The 12361-nt window shown below is 43.5% G+C and overlaps 1 protein-coding gene across 2 annotated transcripts in view; it reads right to left on the bottom strand.

Moving 5' to 3' along the window:
• Window positions 1-12361, bottom strand: part of CLVS1 (clavesin 1) — a 174766-nt gene that overhangs the window by 151374 nt on the left and 11031 nt on the right. For both annotated transcript variants that reach the window (XM_025870636.2, XM_073892810.1), the window contains exon 2: window positions 10658-11285. In XM_025870636.2, coding sequence (XP_025726421.1) covers window positions 10658-11112 — 455 coding nt within the window. In that variant the 5' untranslated portion in view covers window positions 11113-11285. The remainder of the gene's footprint in view (window positions 1-10657; window positions 11286-12361) is intronic.

Raw genomic sequence — 12361 nt, 5'->3', positions numbered from 1 at the left:
AAGCAGTCTCCCTCACATTTACTTCCCTCTACCTGTTTAATTTTACTTCTCCTTCAAGTCAACTAATGCCCCCGGGATGCCTCTTCCAGTGTTCCTGGAGGGCCTGTGCTCACCTCATTAGAGGAATGAAGACTGAGTAGGAGGAACTCCAGAAGCAAAGGTTGGGGAGGGCTGGGATGAACAGGGGAGCGGGAGGAGAGGAGGAAGAGCCATTTGACTTGAGCAGAAGATGTCCTTTGGATAAGGAAAGCAATGCCAAAGTCTTTTTTTTTTAAGACTTTATTTATTTGAGAGAGAGAGAGAGAGAGAGGAAGAGCAAGGGGGAGAGGCAGAGGGAGAGGGAGAAACAGACTTTCCGCTGAGCAGGGAGCCTGATGTGGGGCTCCATCCCAGGACCTGGAGATCATGACTTGAGCCAAAGGCAGACGCTTAACCATCTGAGCCACCCAGGTGCCCCATGATGCCAAATTCTTAAGGTCTTACTTGGCACAACATGTGACGAAGAGACTGAACCAGCTTTATTAAGGAGCCATTAAAGACTCCTGAGCTTGGGCGCCTGGGTGGCTCAGTTGGTTGAGCAACTGCCTTCGGCTCGGGTCATGATCCTGGAGTCCCGGGATCGAGTCCCACGTCGGGCTCCCTGCTCGGTGGGGAGTCTGCTTCTCCCTCTGACCCTCTTCCCTCTCGTGCTCTCTATCTCTCATTCTCTCTCTCTTTCAAATAAATAAATAAAATCTTAAAAAAAAAAAAAGACTCCCGAGCAGGAATTTTGCAAGGAATTCTGGCACAATCCCCAACAGCAGACCCCAAATATAATCAGGCATCATGAAGAAGAAGTAGGAGAAATACTCAGCATCACACCACTAGCCAGCCTTGTGATCTTGTCCAGATGAAATACCCTCTATTTAAAACAAGGATAATAATATCTCCTTTGCAAATGGCTGTGAGGATTAAATTTAATAATACAGCACAAGGAGATGCTCGATACCCGGGAGCATTACTAATATGAACATTCTTGAATCCCAAAAGGCACTGGGTGTTATCAGTGGGAGTGCCACATTCACAATTAGATCCAGAGACACTCAGCGGGGAGTGTTGGAGGTAGGGAAGACTTAGAGGCAAAGAGAAGAGAAAAATGATGAGGAACAGGAAGAGAAGGTGCAAAGAAAAAACAACACATCACTTTAAAGCCTTCACAACAAAATTTACCCTTTCTTTATTTTCCTGTCCAATGTTACATTTTATAGTAGAGTAATAATAACTTCTACTGCTTTATAGTACACTCACAATAAATGGCTTCAGAGCCTGATTTACAACCTCAGGGAAGTGCAGGCATTTAATCATTTTAGCAGCTGCTCAAGGTTCTGTACATCCCCGTTCAGGAGCGATTATCTAGGAAGCATATTTAAAGGGTAGGAGAGCTGGTGGCTTCTTAAAGAGCAGAGTTTCGGGGCTGGGGGTTTGGGAGGTTGAAGTCCGGGCAGATGCCAAGGGGCTTCCTTCTCAGTGCTACAGCATCCTCCTTGTGAAGGGGGTCAGAAGATGCTTCCCAGTTTATATTGCGAACTGGGGAAAGCGGTTAATTGCCCTGAAGAGCTTCACGTTGTACAGGAAAAGGTCCCATCTCTTGCGATGCATTCTTTCAAGAAGTCAGCTATACTCATGAGGAAATCAACAGCGAATGCAGCATACAGGCAACGCCACGCTTAGAAATTGCCCTTTCTCTGTACCCTCTTTTCCTGATGCTGGCCTTTGCAAGAGCAGACAAGGGTCATGGCCCAACTCAGCATGATTTCAAGTCAAGTAATTGAGAGCAAGCTCGGTGTTGGCTGCTTTATCCGGGCCGTGCTCTGAAAAGGAAGCAGTTATTCTCAGGCCCTCAAATTTCTAGCCATCAGAGGAGACTTTTTTATCTGCAACGTAATGAGGGTCATGTCTTTTAAACTCCTGGGCTTTTAAGTGTGAATTTGGGACGAACAGCTGGCCTGGAAAGATACGATGTCAATAAAAGCTGCCTCTCCCCATCCTTGTGGCCCCTTCTCACTGCACGGCTGCCCCCTTTTATAACATGCTGCCGGAGCCCTGGGACATCGGACATGTCTCCGAGGGCCAGCTGCCCAGGTAGGCAGGGCCAGACACCGCTGCATTGTCTCCGAGCAGAGGCCCTGCTCAATCCGTATGCAAGAGGCTCCTAACAGGCAAGCTTGCAAGGGCCTGAGCGCCAACCAAAGGTGATGGTGGCGGTGGGCAGAAAGCGGCTGAGCCCCCGGACTAGGTGGAATTAGCGTGGAAGTGCTGGAGAAGGTTTGCTAAGGAGTTTTGTGGAGGACGAAGGGGATTTAAAAGAAATACTGGAAGAACTGTTTGGCTGAGCCCCATGACAAGCCATACCCTCGTCCAGCAGGGCGAGGGAGCAACATAAACTCGCCTTACTCCATCCCCTCATCAATCACTGGCTTTTTAGGAGCGAATAACAGAGATATAGTCTATTGTATAAGACCTTTCAATAGAATGAGGAATCGTATCTTGGGCGTTTTAGACTCTGGATCAGATAGAGAGAAGTGGGAAAACCACTTGGATGACGGTTAAGAAAGGAAATGGGTCCCTAGGTGCCAGACCACTTACTGATGTAGCAACTCGTTTCATCCTCACAGCCCTGCGAAGTACATGTGATCATTACCAGACAGCGAGGAAACCGAGGGTTAGAGGAGGTACCTATGGTAACAAGACCACAGAGCTAGCAAACTGCGGAGCTGGGGTTCTGTGTGCCAGTGGGAAGTCTCCATAGGACACTTGTTTCAATGCAAAGAAGGGGTGGGGCCTTCAGTCACTATCTTAAGTCAGGCTCATACCGACACCCCTTTTAGTAACATATTCCAAGCAATACCCAGATTGCTTTGTGGAGCTAGGTTTGAAAAAAAAAAAAAAAACCAATCAAAGTTGTCATCACTGTTACCACTGTCAAAGAACTGGGGAAGAGAGTGGATAGGATCTTCAACATTTAGTTTGCCAAGTGTTTGTGAGATTGGAGTATGTGGCGATAGGATTTGCCTGTTGAGCTATGAGGTCCTTTACAAGTCTTTTGAGATCTGGAAGGGCCTGATGTTAGCTTGCTTGCTTGCTGATACCTCCCTGAGAGCCCTCCTGAATGTCTGACTTAGTGGCCCCCAAATTTGGCAAATGAGTTATGTCTGAGGTCCTGCCTGTTTTAGCCACTTCCCAGCGGTGCGATCTTGGATAGGTTACCTAACCTCTCTGAGCCTTAATTTTATCATCTGCAAAATACGGATATTAATAGTGCCTACATAAGAGCATTACTGTCTGCCACTTGGCAAGCAAGTTTGATTTAGTGGTTGTAATAACCCTCCTCGGTTCATTTTTGCTCATTTCCAAGCTCATAACAATTGGAAAACTGATCACTACCAGAGCAATTCCAAGAATGCAACTGTAGGAAGAACAGACGGTGAAATCTTTTTCTCGAACCTCTCTCAATAGGCTTTAGGATCTGGGGTTACCTCCTGGAGCTGGTGAGAGACATAAAATCCACTTGGCCTGCCTCGTCTCTTCTCGCCTCACCAGCGCTCGGCATGGATTAGAAATTTGTTCCCTTTTGTGCCGCAAGTTCTTAAACTGACGACAGTCAAACAGATTGAGGCGCAGACCCCCTGCTACTTATAAAAAGCTCTTCCATGATCTTGCATGGTGCAAAGGTGAACCTCAATCAACTGGCTTATTTATAGTTTGAAGAGTTATATCCCACCTACTGCCTTGGGTTTTAATCAGAAGAAAGAACCTACTTATTGTTCATCTCCCACTGCCAAATCACGCCACAGAGATGTTGGGACATTTGCCACGTCAGCCCTTTGGAGGTTGCCACAGGTCAGCAATAAGCCTTGACGTTTGAAGGAGCTTGCTATCTCCAGTATATCCATCAAATAAATTAGTGCCTGGCATGAGAGGGCAAGGAGCAGCTGAGCACCTTCCCAGAAAAAAGGGAGTGGAAAAGCACGCGTCCATAAGAACAGACAGCCTCCAGCTTGTTTTCTACGTTATAAAGTAAATATGACAGTGTCCTTGTTTTCATGATTGGAAAGGTGAGATGGTCAAGTACCCTGGTAGCCTTCATCTTCCCATCATTGAATACCTGGAGGGACCCCAGGGGGACTGGTGTGAGAAGCTGCCCTGGGGGCCTGAGCTCTGAACAGGAATGCTTCCTTTGGAACCTCAGGAGCTTGCACAGAGCTGGGCCACTGTGGCTGTCCGCGATGTTTATTGAGCACATGGAGGAAGGAATGAGGCTTGGGTTCATCCCACCAAAGAACGGCAGGTCTGGTCTATTGGTCAGCACCCCAGCTGCTTTTGTATTTGCTCAAACTAAAGCATAAGTCCTTCTCTGCTTCCTTTCTTCCTGCTCATACTTGGGACTAGGCAGACCCTTGACATTGAGCCTCCAGAATCCTCTTAACTTCTAATGCACCCAGCTTCTAATGCACATTCTTCACTGTCTGAACCCCATTAGAACGCATGTACAGGGAACGGCTTCATTGTGTACCCTGAGCCTCCCAGCGCCTCTCGGCTAGAAGAGCGAGCTGAGGAGAAGGTGTGAAGAACCTAGAATTTGGACCCTGGAGCCACACCACCATTTAGCAACATACCAGTGATACAGATTTTGGATTGTAAGGGGCTTTGGAAGCTTTTGAGTTCGGTGTAGGAATGAGGCTGTAGCTAGGGCTTAGTGAAAAAGCATAGCCTTTATGTTCAGACAAAACAGGGAAGAATTCCATCTCTGTTATATACTACTTATACACCATTTAGATCCTTGTGGGTCTATGGTAAGGATTAGAAAAAAAATATATATATATACATATATGTATGTAAAAAACACTTGACACAAAGGTACCTAACAAAGGGTGGTTACTGACATTGGTATTAGGACATTTCTAGACATTCCCCATCAGAGGTTCTCAAAGTGGACTCCAGCTTCCCTAAGGGCTTTGGAAATGTGAAGGTGGCCTTTTCAATTGCCACAGTGCCTGGAAGAGGGGATACTAAACATTCCACAATGCTTGACAGTCCTCTGCATTAAGAACGGTGCCCCTTTTGAGAATCACTCCTCCTCAACCTCATATCCTGTCCACCATGACTCACTGCACTCATCCTCACATGCGTCCACCACCAGGAAATCCACTTACAGCCTTTCAGAAGCTGCCTGGACGTTCTGAAATATCTAATCACTCAGGGGCTGAACAGTTGGCTCCAGATGTCTTTGGAGCTTAGAATTAGAAGCTCTGAGTCTAAGTTTTTCCATTGATGAGTCATTTAGTTCCTTGATTAGAAATTATCTTCTCCTCCTCAAACCTCTTCTTTGTCATCTGTCCCTTAGTGATACTCCCCAAAAGGTTAATGAGCATTAAGTCAGAAAATGTACATGGAAATGCTTGGGAGCCATAAGGTTCTGTGCAACTGTTAAGAGTATATAGATATTCAGCATTATGTACTGTAATATAATTGACTAGGAGCCAACTAAAGGCTTTTCTCTTTTGAAATCTGATTGCCAGGCCATATTGAAGCCTGAGGCACAAGGAAAAAGTCAATGATCTTATCCTGCCTTCTTTAAAATTTTGACATTTTGTTCATGATGGATTTTTTTGCATTAATTTTGATTTTAAAATATTTTTTGAAAAAAGTATTTCTTTTGATTACTGAGTGCTTTGGTGCCCCCTTAAATTTTATACCTCAGGGAAATGCCCCAGTCCTTCACCCTTGTGCTGAGGTCTTGGCTCCCTAATCTTCCATCCAGTTGGTTGTACTTCAGGCCAAACATTTGGCCCTTGTTCTGTATGGTGGAGAAAGAGAGCCTGCAAGATTCATTGCCTTCTTGTAATAACTCTACATACTTGAAGGTAGTAATCAAGTTGTCCATTGGCCCCTTTTTCGCTCTACTAAATTGCCCTAACTCAGCTCTTCCTTTGGGTGCCCCAGCTTCCTGAAAGAACCAACTAATTTTCAACCTGGTTGCTGATTTCTGAGCTTTTTAATTGTGAGAAACAAACAATACACTGACCAAAGAATATCCAGTGTCATTTTATATATTATGACTTTCAATGCATTTCTAGTAGTTTTTCCCCCACTGAGCACTACAGGATACTGTTGTAGTCTATTGTGGGGCTTTTATTATCTGGATCCTCCTTCCCAAATGCCTTTCTTATAGCCTGAGAATGTAATAAACACTATAGGGAGGGACACTAAGGGCAGGTGATTTCTCAGAGCCTCCCAGCCACACCTGAGCTATCCCAGACCACTTTGAGGCATGGTGGCTTGGGGTCTTCGAGCTCTGTTTTTACTTTTCTAGGTGGAGGAAAGTTGGCCATGGTTCAAATCCTGCCATTTGGAATTGGGAAGTACATCTAGTGACCCAATATCTTAGATATTTGCCTTATTGGGATTTTTTTTTTTTTTTAAGAAACACTGCCATTTGTTGAATACCAACTACTGTTAACTTACGCTTATCATCACCCCCACTTAAGAGGTGAGAAACAGCATTTAAGCATTTAAGCAACTTGCTCAGAATCCCATGGCTGGTGAGGAGGCAGCTGGGATATGAAGCGGGCTATCTGGTTTCAGAGTTTCTGGGCACATTTAATCACTGTTCTGTTCCGCCTCTTGGACACCATCAAGTAGGGCAATTGGGGTTAATCCTTGTAACAGCTCCACATGCCAGATATTATACCTGTTTCCACTTAGTGAAATGGAGACTCCAGAAAGTAAAATAACTTGACCAAGCTTAACTCTTCTTTAGCTAAGCATGGGCATACCGGGCTGTAGGACCAGGTACAAGTATGCGAACCAGAAAGAAACAAGAAATGGATTTCTTTTTTATCGTATCTTAAGAGGCAAACTCAGTTTAGGTGAGAAAGATCAAAGAGCTTATTGAACGATGGTATCCCCCTACGTCTCCAGTATATACCAAGGAGGTGAGCCGAAACGTAAACTCTGCTAGCCCAGAAAGAGCCAGCTTCATTTTATGAATAATGATATGAGTGCTGATTTCATCTAATTCATTTCAGTTCAGCCTGGCAGCCTCAGGAAATACAGAAGCCACACAGCCCTTCACTGAGGACTGATTTCTGGAGGAAGCCAGTTCATGCTCAGGGAGGCCAGCGCTCCCGCCCTTCAGTTGGCACACTTAACCCAAGCCGACAGAGCCCCCGCGTGCCTCTGGAGGACAGTGCTTCCTATCACTCACCACTCTGCATTTTTGTTCATGGTGTCTGGGTTTAGATGGATGAGATTTACATAGTTTTAATAAATATTAATAACCATTTTAATCTCAGTAAACCTTTCATATGAAACATGCAAATCGCTTCCCAGCTATCTTAGGTGCCCAATGACTGAGGTAATCATTTTGCAAAGCTCTGCCAACTCTTCCAGGCCCTTCGGGCCCCATTTAGGCTGGGTCTGTGTGACAGGGAACATGTTCCAGGAGAAAACAAAGAAGTACTTAGGATGGGCATGCAGGCAGACCACACCCACTGGTCCGTTTTCATTTTCAGGTATTGTACTCCTGTCTCTATCTTTATCTGTCTACCATCTGTGCTCAATTATTTTTGTAGAGGGGTGTTTTATAATATTAATAATAATACTAGAAGTTAATATTTATTGGGTGCTTACCATGTGCCAAACAATGAGTTGTGTTCCTTAAGTGCATTTTTTCATTTGATCCTCCCAACTGCACTATTAGATACATCACTATCATCCCCACCCTAACAGATGAGAAAACAGAGTCTCAGAGAGGTTGCTTGTCACAGGTCATATAACCAGGAAAGCACATGACAGTACCTGGGTTCATACTGAGGTTTGTTTCCTTCTAATGATCTTTGGCTGTCAATGGGATAACCTGATCATTTACCTTCTTGTTGAAACCAAAATGTTTGGAACAAATAGTAGTGTATAGTTTGAAAAAAAAAAATGCCTCAAGTAGACTCAGCCTGTGTGGGGTCGGGGTGAGGGTAGGAGGAAGAGAGAAAGAGAGAGAGGTTCCTTCAAAAAACCTAGTGAGTTAGGCAGCTATAAAGTGAATTTTAAAATCCCTTTCCATCCATCCATAGGATCAGGCTGAATGAGCTTTACATTCAGGAGCCATTAGAGCTGAGGTGTTTCAGGGATTACCTAGCTTGAGCTTCTTATTTTACACTTGAGGAAACTAAGGAACAGAGGACTGTAACTCATTCAAGGTTAACATAATCATACACATTTGGATTATTCTCTCGGAGCTTCGCTTCTTCTTACTATTACTATTTGTTATTACTTCTTAATACATTTGAGATACAGTCGGACCAAATGCTAATACAAGATAAAATATTTTGCGATGATGTATTTTTTATGTGTAAATCACTACTTAGTGTCTTAGCAGATGGAAGTTCTAGAACACTTAAAACAATTGAGCACAAATGAAGTCAGTATGATTATTCTCCAGAATCATCAAAATTGTCCTGTTCCAAAATCCAAAATGTGAGCATGCCATTCTCAAAGGGCCAGCTGTTTTCTCAGGTATAAGACTGACGCCCTGTGTTGATGGTGTGTGTGTCTCAGAAGGAATTCTCCTGTGCTCGATGGGAGTTAGCCCTTTGTATATTTGCACACTGCAGGACAGTGGATTGTGCGATGGGCCCTTTGCTGGCAGGGACTTTGTTTTAACAGAGCAGAAATGTGGAAATACATCCTGGCCCCGGGGCAGAGCTGACCAAGCTCTAGACTGATAGTGTTAAAACCCTGAAATACCTCTTCAGGATTAAGTTGCCCGATCCCAATTTACCAACCAGAAAATAGCCAGTGGTTCTAAGGTGTCTTAAAATATTATCATTTTTAAGAGGAGGAGGAATGATATGAAGTAATAAAGGGCCACCCTAGAAATTCCTTTTAATTATACTGGGGAAGAATTCTTTGATGTATTTTTAAAGTTAAACCCGTGTCTCCCCAGGGACTGTAAACATTTCCATGATGATACTTCTGTGAAGACCAAAGTCACAGGTGAAGTTTTGGAGATTGATTCATGCATTCTTTCTCATTCAGATTTATTGGATATTGCGCCATGCGCCAAAGAGATAAACATGAAAGTGACAGTCGCCTGCCCTCAAGGAACTTGCAGTCTTGGGAGGAAGCCTAACAAAGAGTACACAAGTAAACGCACAATTACAGTGAAGTCAAGTTAAGACAACACTCTCAAGTCAGACTACCAGAGCTCCACACCCATTCCATATTTCACTAGTTATGTGATACTGAGTGAGTTACTTAATTTCTGAAAATCTTGTGTCACCAAATGTGACATAGGGATAATAATAATGTCTTTCATGAAAAGGTCTCATTGGGTAAATGAGACAATATATATAAATGCTCAGTAGAGCATATGGTATACATATCCCAAAATAATAGCTGTAATGGCAATGGTTCTTACACTCCTATTGCAAATGCTTTAGTGGAAATAATGAACAAAGAAAGGGCAGCTAACTGAGAAGTGTTGGAGGGGAGGAAAGATGAAAACTATACAGAGAAGAAGCATGAAGAGGAGTATGAATCAGTAGGCAGACTGTCCAGGATGGTTGGAATTGGGATAAGAAGTGGCTGGTCTCTCCTTTTGGTGCCTGATGTGGTAGGTCCAAAGGCTTGGAGGCATGGAAAAACCTCAGTTACTCAAGGCAACGCCTATACTTGCTTCCAGCTGGAAGGGCTGGAGACCAGCAAGGGCAAAAGGGGACACACAGCAGGAGATGTACAAGGTGCATCATAAAGGGCCTTACTTTACTTTGAAGGCCTTGCAGATCACTGAAGAACTTTAATCAGCAGAGTGACCTCACAGAATTTTGGAAGGGTCACTCCAGCTATGATGTAGACCATCAGAAGAGAGTAGATCAGAGGCAGAAATTCAAGTGAGAAATGATAAGAATCTGAACCAAGGCAATAACACCAGGAGCAAAGAGAGGGGATGAGATGTGAAAGGTTCTTAAGAAGAAAGGGGTGGGACTTGGCAATTAATTGGATGTGAAGAGCAAAGGCTGGAAGCACTTCATGATGACACTCAGATTTCCGGCTGGAGAGACTGGATAGATGGAAAGGTGAATATAGTGCGGAAGATGGTGTGTTCAGTTTGGGACATGTTGAGTTTGCAGTTCTTTATAGGATTTTCAGGGAGAGATGCATTTCTGGCACTCAGAAGAAATATAGGGTTTTATTTATGTGTTGAAAAGACTTGATTTAAAGCCATCTACTGAATCCATTTTTGTTGTTTTGGTTGTTAAAGATGAGAACACGAAGGACAAAATATATGGTTCTTCTAGAAGACCAGCTTTCAACTTTATTAAAATAAATGACCCACTCTGATGAATAGAATAATGATTTCTAAGGTGTCTTACAATTCTAACACTATGATTCTATTGTTCCAAACCACCGCCGTGAATCTGGAATTGCCTTTTGATGATGGTAATCTTGTGGCCTTAAACTTTTCTTTCTGGCTGGGTGGACTATATATATATATAAAATGAAAGCCCACTCGTCACACATTTTTTGCATTTTTAAAAAAATGAAAACCATACAGCCCCAAACATGCAGTGAAGACGCTTATGAAAAAGAAAAACCAAGTAAAGACACTATCTACATTTACCTACTCTGATCCCAATTGGCTGCAAACAGCAGAAGAATCTTCCTGCCGTAGTGATCACGGTTTTCCAGGACTCCAGGAAAGCCGTCGATGAGAGCCCTCTTAATGCCGGGATCGTCAGCCTTGAAGTTTTTGAACATGTCCAGGTTCAGCTGGCGGTACTGAAAGTACTGGGCCAGGAGTCGGAAGGCATCTGTTTGGTGAAACTTCCTGGCTCGGAGAAATCTCAGGATGAAGGCATCATCTGTACGTAAAAACCCAATGTCAGGCCTGGTGATGATCATGTCCCTGACTTGCTGGATATCCTGATGTAAGACATCTGGGTTTTCATTCAGTTCCAGGCGAGCTTTCTCTATAGTCTCTGGACTGAGTCCGGCCTGTAAATGGGTCATCTTGGCTGAATCTCCTTTCCACGTGCTTAATTTCTGATATTTTGGAAGAAGGGAGACTGGTCCCATTCACCTGACGGTCTGCCAAAATCGGGGCCCATTCAACAGTTTTGTTACTACCAAGCTGCCACAGAAACAAACAAATAGAAAGTCTTCTTTCTGTTCTTGGAAAGCAGTAGGACATTCAGGTCTTAGGTGGTGGTGGCCATCCAAAAAAGAAGCAAAGCTGAGACCATTTCTTACTGCAAAACAAATGCACACAGGAGAGACAAAACAGTGATGACACAACATCTCGGCAAATTAACTGGAACTGAGATAGAAAAGCAGTATTGTGCTGTGGGTTTGAGTAGATGAGGTCTCCGAAGAATAAAGGGTAAATTATCTTTAAAATGGTGTAATTGGTAGAATTTTAGTGTTGACGTCCTGAAAGGATCAAATACTTGAAATATGTTTGGGAACGTTTTAGTCACACTGATCATGTTAACATAATAGTGTATGGTCAGATTAGTAATAGGTCGCTCTTTCATTAATTACTCTAAGAAATGGTAAGAAGAGAGAAAGAGTCTTCTCTGCTGCAGCATGCTTTATGGGGCTATTCACAGGCCTAGAAATTATGGCTGCTGTACAATTTATTGCTCCCATTAGCCTCTTTTCTCAAACAGAAGTACCTTTCACAGAAATACCCCCTCCCCCCACCTTTTTAAAAGGCAGTCATTTGCATCTTAACAATACAAAGGGACTGTTACAGGTCACTCTATCTGTAACCCCACAGGTACCTAATTACTCAAAACTGAACTAACAATGGCCTAGGGAAGGGGGAGGGTGGCAGCCTTTTGGCTGGAAACCTGACCTTCGGTAATCAAGTTCAACAGCAATGAGAAAGGACACTCACGTGTGGACATTACAAAGCAGCTTTCTGATTTGCCTTTGTTACTCTTCTGTAGGCAAGGCAAAGGGACTTGAAACCCCGGGTGCATCCTTGCTGACCCAATATCTATACAGGCTTAAAAATTCTCCCATTTTATATAACTTTCCTGTTGTTCTGAGATATCATTTTGCTTATGAGAATGATTGTTTGAATCTCCTCAGATACATCTCTTATGACTTCTGCACCAAAATGGTATACAGAGGAACACCCATATTATTTGCACCTTTCTCATTTTCAATATAAATGCTCTCAGACATCTGTTTGGTCTAACCCAGAAGCTGAAAAACTCAGAAGCCATACTAGGCTTCTTGAACTTGAAGGCATATGTTTTTTTCCTAGGTTTACAGTGTTTATTTACAATGAGGGGCAGAATATTTATTCCCAAACTTA

The sequence above is a fragment of the Callorhinus ursinus genome, unplaced genomic scaffold, assembly GCF_003265705.2.
Source record: "Callorhinus ursinus isolate GAN/ISIS: 27379988/994484 unplaced genomic scaffold, GSC_fseal_2.0 scaffold5, whole genome shotgun sequence".
NCBI lineage: Eukaryota > Metazoa > Chordata > Mammalia > Carnivora > Otariidae > Callorhinus > Callorhinus ursinus.
The sequence above is the reverse complement of the archived record's forward strand: the minus strand, read 5'-3'. Positions and strand labels throughout refer to the sequence as shown.